This window comes from Mytilus trossulus, chromosome 3 (genome assembly GCF_036588685.1).
Source record: "Mytilus trossulus isolate FHL-02 chromosome 3, PNRI_Mtr1.1.1.hap1, whole genome shotgun sequence".
NCBI classification, from domain to species: Eukaryota; Metazoa; Mollusca; class Bivalvia; order Mytilida; family Mytilidae; genus Mytilus; species Mytilus trossulus.
The window spans coordinates 57488055-57505061 of record NC_086375.1 but is presented as its reverse complement, the minus strand read 5'-3'; the positions used below and the strand labels follow the sequence as shown (position 1 = coordinate 57505061).

Below are 17007 nucleotides of genomic sequence, written 5' to 3'. Positions count from 1 at the left end.
TTTTGGTGGTATACTCTTGATTTTTTATTACTTTGTGCCAAAAAAATAAAACTCAAGGTGATTTTTGAAACTGTTTAGTACAAATGTATTATAATTCATTGATATAATTAAGTTTTTACCCAATTTTTAGAATTTGAATTTTTCTTATGCAAGTTTTACATGTTGTGGTTCAGTGAACAGCTAAAACTTCTTTTAAAGAACACTTACCTTCATAACAGAATACTGACAACCAGCAATAACAAAACAAAACATGAAGACCCAGAAATCATAATAAAAGTTTGCAGACAGCACCAGTGCCCCAACAGCACCAACAGCCACTGCTATTATCACAGCTATACTATTCTCTATTGTTGTTAAATTTCTGAAATCAAAAACAAAATCCTCATATAAACTTTTAACTTCAGGAAATACATTTCACTAATGATTTTACTTGTTTTAATTATATGTGAGCATGAAAAATTCTGTTTTAGACTGAAGTTAAAATAGTTTGTAAGACCACACACAAAGGCCACAAACTCTGTTGTACATCTTATTTTGGGATTTATATACATCTTATTTTGGGATTTATATACATCTTATTTTGGGATTTCTGTCTCATTTGAATATTGGAAAAACATGAACTCATATCAATGTATTCTGAATAGCTTAATAAATTATCTATTTACCTAAAAAAAATATGTATCATTCATTTAAAACAATAAAATGTATATATTTTCACCAACCCATTTTTTATGTCAGGAAACAGAAATATTTTAGTTGGCATTATAGGTTAATTATTTTCTGCCATAGTAAGGGTGACCAGTTACAAAACTGAAGGAAATTAATCTTTACTAACCTGTCTAACAATGCTAATAAAGCTAATCATTCAAATCTGATCATTACTAACCTGTCTAACAATTCTAATAAAGCTAATCGAACAAATCTAATCTTTACTAACCTGTCTAACAATTCTAATAAAGCTAATCGATTAAATCTAATCTTTACTAACCTGTCTAACAATGCTAATAAAGCTAAACGATCAAATCTGATCTTTACTAACCTGTCTGACAATGCTAATAAAGCTAATCGATCAAATCTGATCTTTACTAACCTGTCTAACAATGCTAATAAAGCTAATCCATCAAATCTGATCTTTACTAACCTGTCTAACAATGCTAATAAAGCTAATCGATCAAATCTGATCTTTACTAACCTGTCTAACAATGCTAATAAAGCTAAACGATCAAATCTGATCTTTACTAACCTGTCTGACAATGCTAATAAAGCTAATCCATCAAATCTGATCTTTACTAACCTGTCTAACAATGCTAATAAAGCTAAACGATCAAATCTAATCTTTACTAACCTATCTAACAATGCTAATAAAGCTAATCGATCAAATTTAATCTTTACTAACCTGTCTAACAATGCTAATAAAGCTAGTCAATCAAATCTAATCTTTACTAACCTGTCTAACAATGCTAACAAAGCTAAACGATCAAATCTGATCTTTACTAACCTGTCTAACAATGCTAACAAAGCTAATCGGTCAAATCTGATCTTTACTTACCTGTCTAACAATGCTAATAAAGCTAATCAATCAAAACTAATCTTTACTAACCTGTCTAACAATGCTAATAAAGCTAATCGAACAAATCTAATCTTTACTAACCTGTCTAACAATGCTAACAAAGCTAAACGATCAAATCTGATCTTTACTAACCTGTCTAACAATGCTAATAAAGCTAATCGGTCAAATCTGATCTTTACTTACCTGTCTAACAATGCTAATAAAGCTAATCAATCAAAACTAATCTTTACTAACCTGTCTAACAATGCTAATAAAGCTAATCGAACAAATCTAATCTTTACTAACCTGTCTAACAATGCTAATAAAGCTAATCGATCAAATCTGATCTTTACTAACCTGTCTAACAATGCTAATAAAGCTAATCGATCAAATCTGATCTTTACTAACCTGTCTAACAATGCTAATAAAGCTTATCGATCAAATCTGATCTTTACTAACCTGTCTAACAATGCTAATAAAGCTAATCGATCAAATCTGATCTTTGCTAACCTGTCTAACAATGCTAATAAAGCTAATCGATCAAATCTGATCTTTACTAACCTGTCTAACAATGCTAATAAAGCTAAACGATCAAATCTGATCTTTACTAACCTGTCTGACAATGCTAATAAAGCTAATCCATCAAATCTGATCTTTACTAACCTGTCTAACAATGCTAATAAAGCTAATCAATCAAATCTGATCATTACTAACCTGTCTAACAATGCTAATAAAGCTAATCGATCAAATCTGATCTTTACTAACCTGTCTAACAATGCTAATAAAGCTAATCGAACAAATCTGATCTTTACTAACCTGTCTAACAATGCTAATAAAGCTAATCGATCAAATCTGATCTTTACTAACCTGTCTAACAATGCCAATAAAGCTAATCGGTCAAATCTGATCTTTAAATATTTCTTTGGAAGAAATTGGAATTTGTAGAAATGGTTTCTTTTTGGCTCTTTTATGCTTGCTTTTCCTGACGAATCCGAATCAGCAGAACTATCACATGCTGCACCGGCCATTCTTCTTCTTGTCATTAAAAGTTCCTCGATAGTTTGACGAGTGACTGTTCCTGGAAGATCAAGTTCATGTAACACTGGTTCATCTTTTTTATCTTCTGTCTTTGAATCAATCATCACAGTTGAGCCAGATCCACTAGAAGTATTACTCCAACTGTAATATATAAAATGATTAACACATAAATATCATAGGAAGGGTATAGAAACTCTGATTTCTTAGTTAATGACATAAAACAGTGGATTGAAGGATATAAGACAATAAATCAAGTTTTATCCTTTTGACACTAACAATTAAGTGTTGCTTCACAGTCTCCCTCCCATTTTTTTTTCAAATGATAGAACTCATCCAATATCATGATAATAGAAAACCTTAACTTGAAGTTTAAAAGGTATTAGACAATATATCCCTTCTTTCCTATCTAAAGGTCTCTACCCTTGAAGTATTTATACTTTTGGGTATTCAGTTATATTGTCTTGGACGCTACATCTGGCTCCAAATGTCAGACAAATTATCATACAAGTGTAAATACAACTATTTTAAAGGCATCAACAAGTGATGATAAACAGATGTACTAAATTATTCTCACCTGTCTGACCAGAAACTATTATCAACAGGAGTTTCATTGGCGGTAAAAGCTAATCCTGAACTATTTTCTCCAAAGCTATAGGAAAACCATTTACCTGTAATATACAGATGTCATTTCTTAAATCTGACTTTCTAATCAAAATGTTTTTGAATGACTTTTAAGAAACAGTGGGTCTTAACTGATGTATCATTTAATCCATAGACTGTAAATTAAATGTTTGTACGACTATCAATTAACAAGAATGTGTCCAAAGTACACGCATGCCCCACTCGCATTATCATTTTCCATGTTCAATGGAGCGTGAAAATGGGTAAAAAATATAATTAGGCATTAAAATTAGAAAGATCATATCATAGGGAACATTTGTACTAAGTTTCAAGTTGATTGGACTTCAACTTCATCAAAAACTACCTTGACCAAAAACTTTAACCTTAAACTCGCACTTTCATTTTTTATGTTCAGTGGACCGTGAAATTGGGTAACTATGTGAAACTATCGTAGGTGGGGCATAAAAATTTGTTTACCATTTTCATCTTGGAACCAATGAAGAGCTCCTTCAGTTGTATCATCATGATTTGAAGCAGTATGGAACTTCCCTGATTGTTTAATGCTGTCTCTGACACTACCTGGTGGTGAACCACTTCGCCTTACACGTCTTCTTGATTTTCCTACTCCTCGCTCCCTTTTTTTACTGAAGTTAAAAATATGTATCACTATTAAATCAAGGAAATGAACATCTTTATTAATAATTTTTGTTCAACCATTCATTGAAACTAAGAAAGTATATTTCATTCAAAAATATAACAATTATTTTCAAATTGCTGTCAACAACTTAAGGTTATATTGACAATGATGATATTAATATGTATGTCCAACTTACCGAAATATAAATATTTAATATCAAATAAATAAGATTAAAAGATTTGTTAAAACCATCATAATTGAAAACTAAGCAAAGTGATGGCATGCATTTTATTGCAGGTAAAGGTTTATAAAGCAGGAAATGATTATTTAAAGAAGGCAAATTATAATACATGGTATTGTTACCTGTATTGTCTTTTAAACTTAGACAAAGCTGCAGAAGCTATAAGGTAAAAGTTTGTCAGAGTGTATGGTTGCCTGCCATGCCTTTTAATCTGAGAGAATGCTGCACAGGATAACAGGCAAAAGATTAAGTCAGATGGTAGTTACCTGTCTTGCCTTTTTATCTAAAATGAAGCTTTTGTAGCTTAACTCACAGAGGACAAAAAGTTCTTAAGATGCTATAGTTACCTGCCATTTATTTTTAATCTGAGATGAAGCTGCTGAAACTATCCTGACAGAAGGCAAAAATTTGTCTGATATTATAGTTACCTGCCTTTCCCTCTGATCTGAGATAATGCTGAGGCTATCCTAACAAAAGGCAAATAATTGTCAGATGGTAAAGTTACCTGCCACTTCCTTAAAAATCTGAATCTTAGCTGCTACAACTGTTCTTACATAAGGCAAAAATTTACCAGAGTGTATGGTTGTATGGTTTGATGTTTTTCTGAGATAAAACCATTGCATTAATACAGAAGAAATTTTATCAATAAGGTCCCACTATGGCCCTTTTTTCTGACTTAAATTCAAATCAGGATTTATTTGCCATTATCACAGTGAATGAAAGGTTAAACAGTAACTATTTGGGAATATGTCTTTTTCATGATTTTTATTTTAAATGTAAACATTCTTTTCAAAAATAGACCAATTTTGATTTCAACGAAATTCAATGAAAACAGGTAAATTTCCATTGAGTTTCAGCATCAGAAACATGCAGTGCATGTCAAGACGAAAACAGGTCATTTAGCACCGTTTTATTTTAACAAAATATCTTTCTGACTTGAAAATTTAATGTTTCAAAACCTTTCCTCCATGATTTCTAGGCCTAAATGTGGTTGAAATCAAGAAAACTTTAATTTTTTAGCCTATTTGGGGTGTAAATGTATACACTTTAAAACCATAGCATGATAAAAATAGTTGTATTTCATTTCAAAACATTGGATTTGATAGGGCATAAGTCCTATATCAGATGTTATAATTACCTACCATGTCTTGGAATCTGAGAAAAAGATGATGAAGACCATTTTACAACAGAAGGCAGGAATTTGTCAGATGTTATAGTTACCTGCCATGCCTTTTTATCTGAGATGAAGCTGCCGAAGCTATACTAACAGAGGGTAAAAGAGCAGAACTTTCTGTAGGTGACCCTGATTTAGAATCTGATGACCCTCTATCATGTTCTCCTAACCTTGGTGTACTTTCTCCTGTAGGATCTTCTGCACAGTCAGATTTACTTTTACCTAAAATTACATTACAACATAAATATATATACTATGGAATCTTTATCATCTATAGGATACCAACTTTTATGGATATTATTGGTAAAGGCAAATCTAGAATTTAAATGTCTAACAAAGTACTAATTTACTATATACTGTGGATTTATCAATTTTCGTGGGTACCAATTTTCGTGGATTATGGAAAACTGAAATCTTCTTTGATATTTAATTTCGTGGTATTGACGAAGTCTGTATACAAGCCTATAATAAATTGGTAATTCGTTGAACATTTATTATCGTGGTTCACCTGTTCCCATGAAATCCACGAAAATTGGTATCAAACGAATAAAAGTGAATCCACAGTATATATAATTATTTTTTATTCCACAATAGTAGTTATCCACGAAAAAAAAATGAATCCACAATACATGTTTAGACAAATTTTATGTACAATGAAAGAGATCTCATTCAAATAGGTTTCAACAAAAGAACTTGCAGTTTGAAAAATAAGTTTAAATTCTTTTCATTGGGTTCAATAAATAGCAAATCTGTCACTAGGTGATGAATTCATTCATTATTTATGACACGCTTTAAACCCTTTGTTCTCTTTATTTTGGCTGTAAGTTGTGTAATAGTCCACTGCATAAGACCAATTCAGTGAATGTCATGACGAGGAACATCCATAAAAGCACTGTTTCCTTAATTTATAACTATTTCCAGGTAATTCAATGTTTACAACAAAACATGTTTTTTAATATCAAATGATACATTTGATTACTATATTTTTACATATCAAGATGCTGTTTCCAAGAATGCAGATTTCTGGACTCCTATTAACATCAATACATGTGTAGAAATGGAATGGGTCTATTTGGTCCATTTAAGAAAGCATTTGTCAGTCACTAAATTAATGATATGTATAATAAATCCAAAGCAAGTGAAGGGAAAATGTAAAGATATCTGCACCTTAAAGAAACAATCATCAGATCTCCAGTAAAATCCATCAATTTCAAAATTTCATACCTATCCTTATTTCTTTTTTTATTTTCAAAGGGAAATAAAATATGTGTTTATTAAACCTAGCCCAACAACTTCTGAGATCCACAAATATTGTTCAATTGTTTTCATCCTTCATGCATACAATATTTTAATGTATCGCTATTTTGTGCATTTTTACTTTGATCCTTCTTTGTGATAATTTTCATATCATGCTTCTCTCTTGAGATGGAAAAATTATCGCTAGAAACTAAGGAGGCCACATGGCGTTGCTAGCGAAATTGACATTGAAATAGACAACGTCGTCATAGGTAAAATAGCGATAAACAGATTATCGTTGGTCATCTCAACTCGATTGCTTTTCTCACTTTCGCTGTTCCAGCTCAAGCGAGAAAATCAATCTCGTTTAGATAATCAACGATAATCTATAAATATAGAATGTAAAGACACTAGATAAAGATGTGATATAAAATAAACTCCCTTCCCTTATATCCTTATTGAGGCTCAATCATTTGAATAATTCTTTTTTCAAATATACATATATCTGAATGTATATATAGTAAGAAGAAATAAATTCAATCGTAGAGTTTTTGCCATGATAATTCCTAAAATATCTGCTGCAGGATGATTTGTAATTAGCAATAAGTTTGACATGGATATGATTAGGTGTGTAATACCTATCAGTACATAATAAGTAACTTTGCCATTCTTACTAGCAGTTCTGTCTCGTCGAGGACTGTTACCATCTCTACTGCCTGATCTCCCTGTAATAAATATTGAAGTAATTAGAATATAATTATATAACATTTTACATTTTTAATAATCATTTGATTGAAAGTCATTCAAATACCTAAATTTCATCCTCCGATGGTTTTGGTGGAAACAATCAACCTGTGTCTTATAACTTATTCTAAGTAGTGGATTTTGAATTAGTTGTAATCATGTTTAAGTAATTATTTTCATCTTTTACCTAAGTTACATGTATGACCTATGAATTCAAGAAGTTGCAATTATTATTTTTTTTCTTAATCATATAAAGGAAAATCAAATCCACCTTTGGCTTCAATAACAACTTTGAAAAGTTTCTTCATTTGTTCTGGATTATCTGATGTATCACTCAGTATCTCCATAATCTTGCGTCTGAAGTCTTCAGGATCTGGTAACTCTCCAGAAGATGGACTGCCTGCAGCGCTCTCATCTATAATAATAAAGGGATATATGCACTTGTAGAACCTTTTACCAGTAAAATCAGTGTAGAACAACACATTATACATCTTACACAATATACCTACCACATTTGTCCCCCCAAAAAGTACTACTATTCTAAAACAGTTAAAAAACTGAAAGTTATTCAATCAGTAGATTATAAACAAACTGAACGGACACATTTGAAGTTCCCTTTTCATTAATGTTTTTATCTGTTGTTATTTGCTATCTTAGGACAGGTTTTACTGTAAATCATGTGAAATTTACATCAAAAGCTGAAAATAAAGTTTTATTTGGAATATTTTCAGGAATTTTTTTAATAAAATTATTTTGTTTGCTTTTACGACAGAAGGCACTTAAAACATTTACAACAGGTAAAAAGGAATATCTCACTATTTACTTCCCCCTTACCTGCAGGTGTAGGTTTTGGTATGGGAGGAAGTGGCCTAGCTGATGGCCTCTTTGGTATGGCACCTTGCTGTCTCATCATTTCAAGTTCATCAGCACTAGGTGAACTTGGAGTAGGTGTGTCAGGCCGCTTATGCATGGCACCTTGTTGTCTCACCATTTCAAGTTCATCAGCACTAGGTGTACTTGGAGTAGGTGTGTCTGTCTCTTTCAGGACTTCATACTTCACAGGAAATTGTGGACTAGTATCAATTATACTGTCTCCTTCATTAGTCATTGTACTTGAGGTATCAGACATAAAGTGATCTCTGCGTGAACCTATTTCCACTGAAATTTTAATTTAAACATGATATATCTTTTATAAATGGCAGCCAATGTCTATGCCTTCTATAAAATAAAGATATTAGCTCTTTTTGGCTTATCATAGTTGTTTCATTTTCAATACTTATTACTTTAAATTAAGCAAATAGAATTATCTAGTATCTAGAAATGTTATAGTTAGCCATATAATTGTATTGAGTCTATTTATAATTTTATTCATGTAGCATCTAAATACCAGCTGTTTTCCAAATGAATTATGACCTTTAACCTTACCTTCACCAGATGAAACAGAATCACTGTCAGTACTAAACAACCAATCAAGTCCAACAGTACTACTTTTCTGAGAAGCACCATCAGTGTCCTTCACCTTCTGTGAATGTTTATGACTTAAAGGTAGATCTTTAGGTTTACTAATTTTTCCTGACTCAAGTTTATCTGCATGAATTTTATGGATATCACCTGCACTATTAGGTCTTGATTTCTTTTTATATGTTTTCTCTTTCTTTGGTACATCATTTGAACTTGACGGTTTATTTTTAGATGTTAATTGTTTGTCTTTAGATATTTTACTTCCTTGTTCCTCTTCACAGTCCTTAGTTTTACTACTGTCTTTTGTGTCTTTTTTAATTGAATGTGATTTTAAGTCTAAACCACAGCCTGCTGAAAAAGCTTTTGGTTTAAAAGGCATGAATGCACCATCTTGTGACATACTTCTTCTATATTTTGGTTTGTCAGTTTCATCATCAGCATCCATTTTTTCTGAGATATCATCTCTCCTGGCATGTTTTGGACTTGACTCTAATTCTACAATCATCATCTCACAATTTGGTCTACTATGTTTTCTTTGTCTTATGATACACTCACTTTTAGGTCTAAACATATTACCACTAGCAATTTCATCATTAATATCAATTTTTACTTCCGATAATTTTGTTCCTTGAGGAAGTGACATGTTAGATCTGTTTTGTCTTGGTCTTTCACGATAGTATTCACCTCTTTCCACATCACTCTGAGCTCGTCTGACAGCTTTACGTCTCTTTTTAATTCTGTGTTTACCATGAGGAGACATATCTGAATCTGAATCCTCATGTTTGTGATTGACAGCTTTGATTTCTCCATCCTCTAATTCGCCGTCAGAAATGTGATGATTTATTTCTACATGAGCTGTTGTAGTTATCTGACTGCCTCCTGCTAAATCTTTGTCAGAACTGTCCTCTGTAATAGAATACAAAATAAAAGTATTCCAAAACTTTTCTGATAAATCAAAAACGAGTTTTTCTCACAGCTATATAGTGATCTAACTGTCTTATGATCGCTTAAAGCCTATTGGTTTTCAAAACACAAAAGAACTTCAATACATGTATTTGTAAAAGGCCTATAAAAAATATGTCATTTTACATGTAGTTTCTACCAAAGCCTTTAAAATAACAATGTTGGTTTTTTTTAATGAAAACAAGTTTTTCCTAAGGAACAATAACACTATCCTTTATTGTTTTGTTTTTATAAACATGAATTGTTACCTTTTGAACTGATTGTTCCAAAGTCATGATTTTGTTTTAATGATTCCTCTTGTTGTTGATCTATACTGTCGGTTTCATGTTCAGCCAATGGAGCCTGGCTGCCTTTACCTTTAAAAGACAAACAACTATTGTGTATATCATACTCATCATCATCATCATTATATCAACAGAGAGATGAATACAACTTCTTTAAATTCAGACTTCCAGGGAAGCAATTAGAATCTTTATTAGGTAGCAATAAACAGTTAGGAAAAAATACAAAAATTTGCCCTTATGAATTTTACCATCCCCTTTTCATTGCTTTCTTGCAATATCAAGCTTACTGTTTTTGTCAAATATGGGCATATGTATGTAATCAGAATCTTCCATAGATTTTATACCCAGTCTATAAAATGGTAAAATATAATTTCATTTTGGTGTATCCATGGCAACAATCTGCATTTATTTGTTATAAAATATTGCATAAAGGGGGGAAAGATGTCACATATTTCCCCAAAATTTGGCTAAAATTCAATCCTTTGAAGTATCACCTTTTCTGAAACTGTGTACATGTACATATATCATTCAGCAAATCCAATGAAAATCATATGTCTTTCATCTCATTTTTTTGTAAAATTGCGTCAAAAACTTCGTGTAGAAAAAGAGTGTTTGTAAACAGTACATTAATTTCTGGACCCATGGCCGGTCTAGCTATGAAAATACGGATTGTCAAACAGAAAACAGCCCATAAAACATGTAAAAAATAATCTTGATGCTCTTATAAACCATCTTTGAAGGCTAAATTAGCACTAATCTGTCTTAAAATGAATTTTATTACACAATAACTTTCCTATTTGAAAAATCCACAGGGGCCATAATGCGAAACTAAACTCCTAACTGTGTATTGCTACCTTAGGTTGTCCATACAAAAATGTCAAGATTTGTAATAACTAAAAATAAAAGTATGAAATTAAAATCAAATTTGTGTCAGACAGTTTACTTTGTTTTAAAGATGTTTATCACATAAAATAGTAACAGTAGAATGTGATCATTAAATGCTATGTTTATTGAGTTAGATGTTAACTTTAACCAGTAGACAGGGATTGAAACTAGCGCTGGTTTGGTGGTCTGAGACAAGTAGAATGTGTGTCGGACCAACAGATTTTGTCAGCTAGTTGTCTGGCGGACCAGTAGAAATATGTCGATAAAAATCACTGATTGCATCGCACACATTTACCTTCAAAATCAATTACACAGTACTAGGGGGTAATAAATATTATAATTGATCAAATTAACTAATACCTCAGTGAGCGACCTTCCCAATATGTTGAAATTTTTGGAAGGATTTACGAAAAAAAAAAAAGTGAATATCTATCATTTATATAAGTGTATACCAAATGAATGTCATTTTTGAAGGTCCAGTAGATTTGGGGCCGGACATTTAGATATTTCAGTCCACTGGTCCCGCTGGACAGTAAACAAAAGGGCTTAAATACGACCGCTGAGTAGAATATTTTTGTATAAACTGTTTACCTTGTTTATTGATTAGATTAACTTCCACCTGACTATTTTTCTCTTCACTTGAATTACTAGGATCAGATGGAGTAATATTTATATCATCAATTCGTCGTATTGTTGCCATTTCTATTGCCTCCCCTTCTATGGACATCTGTACTGGTACCGAATTACTGCTAGATCTATAAATATGCAAAAAAAATTCAAAGAGAAAGAATAAATCTTAAGCAGGAGTGAAAACTGTATAGAATACTAAAATTTCTTATGAAAAGGACATAATCAGGTCAAAATATGCCAACCAGAGCTCTGCTAGGTCTCCATATCTCAATTTCATAAAGAAAAGGCAAAAATATGTAGTGATAGACTGATGGTCCGAGACCACAATTGTCGTCCCTTGATTTTCGTTGTTCACGAATATAGTCCCTAGTGTTAACAGTGGGTTACTTGCCAATAATTTTTATACCCCTTCCAAATTTATTTCTCCATGTTTAATGCCTCAAATTGTAAGTAAGGGGGTGAAATGACACTGTAAAAAAAATTTGGGTCCAGAATTTTACAGGAAAGTAGTGATTTGGTCCAGCTGAAAAAGGTTAAATATTAGCACTTCGGAAGCTGTTAAAAGATTTCAAGACACCCTAAACACAAAATTGTCCATATTTTGAGTTAGAGGCGATGAAGTTTTCTATAATTTTAATATAATTTGTCCCAAAAGTAGTACAACACACTGTAAAAGTTTCATTGAGAAAGCGCAGGTGGGATTTTTTTAATTTTCATTTATGTTCTAAAAGAAATGCACTACGAATTAATTGTGTTCTCGGACCTGATAGTGATTTTTTAATTTTACCTATAATTTTTAACTTTTAATACAATGAGACTTTGACAGGGAAATGTCTAATTGGCACTCATAACACATCTTCTTATTCATATTTTAAACCTTTAAGTTTGAAGAAATTCATTAACAACTTTTAAATGACTGTGACATTTATGATTATATATAAATATAACAAACCCAACAACTGCTGGTTTGTTTTCTTTGTTTTCATCTTCATTTTTGTCTGATTTGTCTTCTATAACTTCACTAGTATCGAACATATGATGTATTCTAAAGTTGAATATCTTGATGATGGTGAATATAGCTCCTATTACACAGCAATATATTGTCCATACTACCAGAGATGGTTCCAATGTCTAAACAGAAAACATACAAATTTAATACCTTATACAAATGGTTCTTTTCAAAATTATGAAAGAAATAGGAATAACAACACTGAAATAAATGTACAAATTATATACATTTAATGTAGTACAATGTAGATTTAAGAAATAAACTATGCAAACTTTAATACAATCAAAACCAGTATAGATGTTCACAAGAAAAGGAGTGCTCACTTATGTCTGTGATATCTAGTAATGACTAAAAATAAAACCCTTTTAAGGTGAATCACAGGACATGTACATGTATGTTTTCAGCATGTTTAGTTGGAATCCAGGTCCGTTCGCACCCATTACGTTCGCACCCACTCATGTTTTCGCCCTCTTTCACTTTTGCACCCTACATGCTTGTGCCCAATTTTTTATTGGTTTTGTGTTAAATAACTTTGTAATCCAGTTTTGGCAAGTGTATTCCTATAATAAAATTGAGAATGGAAATATCCTATAAGTATATTTGTTGTCATTGTCTCATTATAAAGTGTTGAATAAATCTTAATCATGTTTTGGATAGTGTATTGTTAAGAATAAATAACAATCCTTTTATTAATTAAGTGGGATTCTGTCAACGTTTTATTTTGTGTTGAAAAACTCTTAATCGTGTTTTGGTTAGTGTATTGCTATAACTTTGTTTCATTGACTTGTTTCAAAACAAGTGAGAATCTGACTTCGTTATTTTAGTGTGTTGAGTAAATTTTATCATGGTTTGGTTATAATATTATCCTGATTTAGAGTAATTTCTCGCAATTTGATTGGCTGATATTGTCCTAATAAATTTCAGTATATTTTTTTATTACGCCAATAGGCATTATCTCCCTTATTTATTACATCGATTGGGATTATCTCCCTTCTACCATTGACCTTATAATATTTTTTTTAAATGAGTTGCTTCATAGTCCTAATATTTTAATTTTTCACAGTTTTATATTAAATATCTAAAATATATATTTGGTTGATGTTGTCATTATATTGAATTTAAATATAATAATATGTGATATAACAAAATCAGGATAAATTCGTTACACAGTGTTCAATTGTCCTAATACGGAATTTATCGGGTCAATAAAATTCATATCAGGTTTGGCTTCGCCTCACTCGATATGAATTTTATTGACCCGATAAATTCTCGTATTAGGACAATTACACACTGTGGAACTAAAAGTGTAATGCTATATTTTATTGCTTCATTGTTTCAGGTCAAAGGGACCAAGCTGTTAAAAACAATTATCTTTTGAGTTTTTCATTCAAAATGTTTTACTCATACCGAGCTAAATACATTCAGTATTTAGACCTAAACAATTCAAAGCAACAATCATTATTTTTCAATTATTCAACTGGAATTTGAACTAAAATTAGGCGTTGCATCTTCAGCAAATAGGGCTTTAGGGTTGGTAATAGCCAAGTGTAAACTTTTAGGTGGTGTTTGTTTCGATGTATTTGTAAAATTATACGAAAGTTTAGTTTGTCCTATAATAGAATATGGAGCAGGTATATGGGGTGTAAAATCATATTCTTGTATTAACTCCATTCATAATAGGGCTTGTAGATTTTTTCTCGGTGTAGGAAAATATGCACCAAATGCTGCAGTTACTGGAGACTTAGGTATAACACCTATTTTTGATAAGCAGTGGAAAAGTATTATTCGTTTGTGGTGTAGATTAAATAACATGAGCTCAAACCGTTTAAATGCGAAAGTTCACAAGTGGGCTGATAGTATGAGTATTAAGCATAAGTGTGTTAAAAACTGGAATTTTGTAGTAAAGAAAACCTTCTGTGAACTAAATTTAAGTCATTTATCGTGTCCTGAAAATATGGACACTAACTATGTTATAAAAATTTTTATGTCAAAATTACATAGAAAACATGTCGATAATTGGCATGCTGTTTTGCATTCTGATAAATCTATATCGGGTAGAGGTGGCAATAAGCTACGAACTTACAGACTGTTTAAGGAAAATTTTGAACCAGAGGAATACTGCAAAATAGCTTTACCCTTCAGTCACAGAAGTGCTTTCGCCAAATTTAGATGTGGTGTTGCTCCCCTTAGAATTGAAACAGGGAGATATGAAAATATTGTTTTAGAAAATAGAGTGTGCCATATATGTGACGTTTTTATTGAAGATGAAGCGCATGTTTTATTAAGATGTCCTCTTTATGACGATTTTAGAAACCATTTATATCATGTTGCTGAAACTTTTAATGATAATTTTAATACTTTAGATGATAATCAAAAGTTAGTGTTTTTATTCTCAGATGTAAATATGATTCGTGTGTGTGCCAAAACCTGTCATTTAATTTTAAAAAGACGTAGGAATTTTATATATTGTACATAGTATTTTATTTCATATTATGTATTATTATTATCTATGCATTTTAATAGTCTCTTATAATTCTGTATAGAATGGCTCTCATTTTATTTAGTGTTATTTTACAATGTTACTATTGTATAAAGATTGATTGTACTTGTTGAGAGATGAGACTTTAATAAAACATTGAATTGAATTGATTTTGTATAGTGCGAATAGACCTTGGGTGCGAACGTTTAATTGTGATTAAAAGTTGATTGAAACCTGTGAAAAAATTATCAATAATAAATTAGAAAAAAATGGATTCATAAGAAAATTTTCAAGTAACAGGTATTTATGTCCATGTATTGTATAATCATCGCAGGTAACTCAGACTATGAAAGTTCTACCTCATTTTCAGTTAGGCCTACAGGAAAACAATCAACATACTGTGTTTTATATAGCAGGAAGTACTTGCTATCTCTTTGTTATTACTTTTTAGATGTGTATTAGCTTTTGTTTCTAATCTTTAAACTTACAAGATGAAGAATTAGTGGGAATACAAGTAATGACATCCATAGATACAAATGAAATGTATTGGAAAAGATGCTTTGATGAGGGTCGTAGAACCAGCCTCCAGTGACTGATGCCCAGATTCCTTGCCGCAGGATGTCTATCACATGAGACCCCATAATATGTCTTTAAATTTGGGGCAAGTCAAGCTTGTACATTCATCTTTCAAGTCATTGTTTCAAGAATTGGGACTAAAACTCATTAAAACTGTGAGTAACAATTTTCGCTTTCACATTGGAAGCCATTTTCTGTTGATACCGTTCAATTCTCGTGGACGTGACTATCGATTTTTTAAATTGGAGTTGTTTCCCTTTGTCCATCTAATTTTATTATTCTTCTATGCACCTAAAAATGTGGGACCAATTTAGGATCTTTTGACCCAAATTTATGATTTATTTACATAGTGGTTTTTTTCTAAAAATTATTAAACAGAATTGCATAAGTGGTAGTGTACTCGTATCACATTAAATGATGGTTATCCAATGGGAACTAATTGTGTCCCTCCAGTTTTGAGGAAATGTACTTAGACTGTAAAAGATGACAGCCTGTTTTCAGTTTAAATTAACCATCAAGTTGATTGGTTTATTATACGACAATCTCTTTTTTCAATCACTTTAACACTTATTCCATCACTGAGCTAATCCAATTATCAGACTATTTAGAGATACAAACGTATCTCTAGTGCAAATGATTATCTAATACAATAATTATTATTGGTCCAGTATCATTCTAATACATTCATCAGTTTATTATGGTGTTTTTTTTCAAATCAATTTCTGATAATAATTTCTATCGACTATTTGGCATAATAGATAAGGGTGTATGTATTTTGGTTTACTTTAATGGAGACTTAATTATCTAATGATAAAAAGTAACAAAATTGAATCTTTATCTGGGCTCTGCCGACTGTATGAGGTCAAACTCTTATAACTAAAGGAACATGTCTCAAAGACTGTGAAGAGACACAGGACACAGTTTGTGTCCATGGGAATTGCGATTGTTTGTTGAAAAACCCTCCCTTAGACAAGATGTGTGTACTAGCATCTACGTTGGCCAGCCATTCTTTAAAAAAAAACAAGGACCAACTCTTTCAATTTGAAGTTTATTTAGTTTGGAATGGAGAATACTTTTGAAGGTGTGCTTCCAATTGATGGATTTTATAGCCTGATCACGATATGTTGGGCCTTGCGAAAGAATGCTGCTACATCGAAGTGGACAGTTCACAATTGGGAAGCCGTGATGTCATCCCTTCAGTTATTTTGTTCTCAATCAACAATCTATGTTAATCTTTTGAAATTCATGAAATGAGACGGATTTGATTGAGGGGATGGATGGGTGATTCTTCATTTGTGTATTCTTTAACTTTTTCGTTCATAATGATTATTCTGTTATCTTTGAAAAAAAATAATTCTGTAATTACTTGATAACTGTATCCCGGACATTGTTCTTTTTCGTAATCAACATATATTTACCAAATTCTTTAATGTTTGCAGTTATTCTTTATATCTTAGCACCTATAATTTTTTTTTTTTTT

General features: G+C 31.4%; 1 protein-coding gene across 2 annotated transcripts in view; it reads right to left on the bottom strand.

Annotated features, from left to right (window-relative positions):
* Positions 1 to 15738, bottom strand: part of LOC134711957 (pecanex-like protein 1) — a 41749-nt gene extending 26011 nt beyond the window's left edge. The window contains exons 1-13 of one of the 2 annotated variants that reach the window (XM_063572999.1): positions 15440 to 15738; positions 12416 to 12594; positions 11425 to 11588; positions 9913 to 10020; positions 8666 to 9607; positions 8075 to 8398; positions 7512 to 7655; positions 7171 to 7221; positions 5308 to 5482; positions 3686 to 3852; positions 3162 to 3255; positions 2417 to 2728; positions 208 to 361 (exon numbers count right to left, since the gene is read on the bottom strand). In XM_063572999.1, coding sequence (XP_063429069.1) covers positions 208 to 361; positions 2417 to 2728; positions 3162 to 3255; positions 3686 to 3852; positions 5308 to 5482; positions 7171 to 7221; positions 7512 to 7655; positions 8075 to 8398; positions 8666 to 9607; positions 9913 to 10020; positions 11425 to 11588; positions 12416 to 12594; positions 15440 to 15592 — 2967 coding nt within the window. In that variant the 5' untranslated portion in view covers positions 15593 to 15738. The remainder of the gene's footprint in view (positions 1 to 207; positions 362 to 2416; positions 2729 to 3161; positions 3256 to 3685; positions 3853 to 5307; positions 5483 to 7170; positions 7222 to 7511; positions 7656 to 8074; positions 8399 to 8665; positions 9608 to 9912; positions 10021 to 11424; positions 11589 to 12415; positions 12595 to 15439) is intronic. The other variant, XM_063573001.1, reaches the window with a different exon arrangement.
* Positions 15739 to 17007: the final 1269 nt, after the last annotated feature.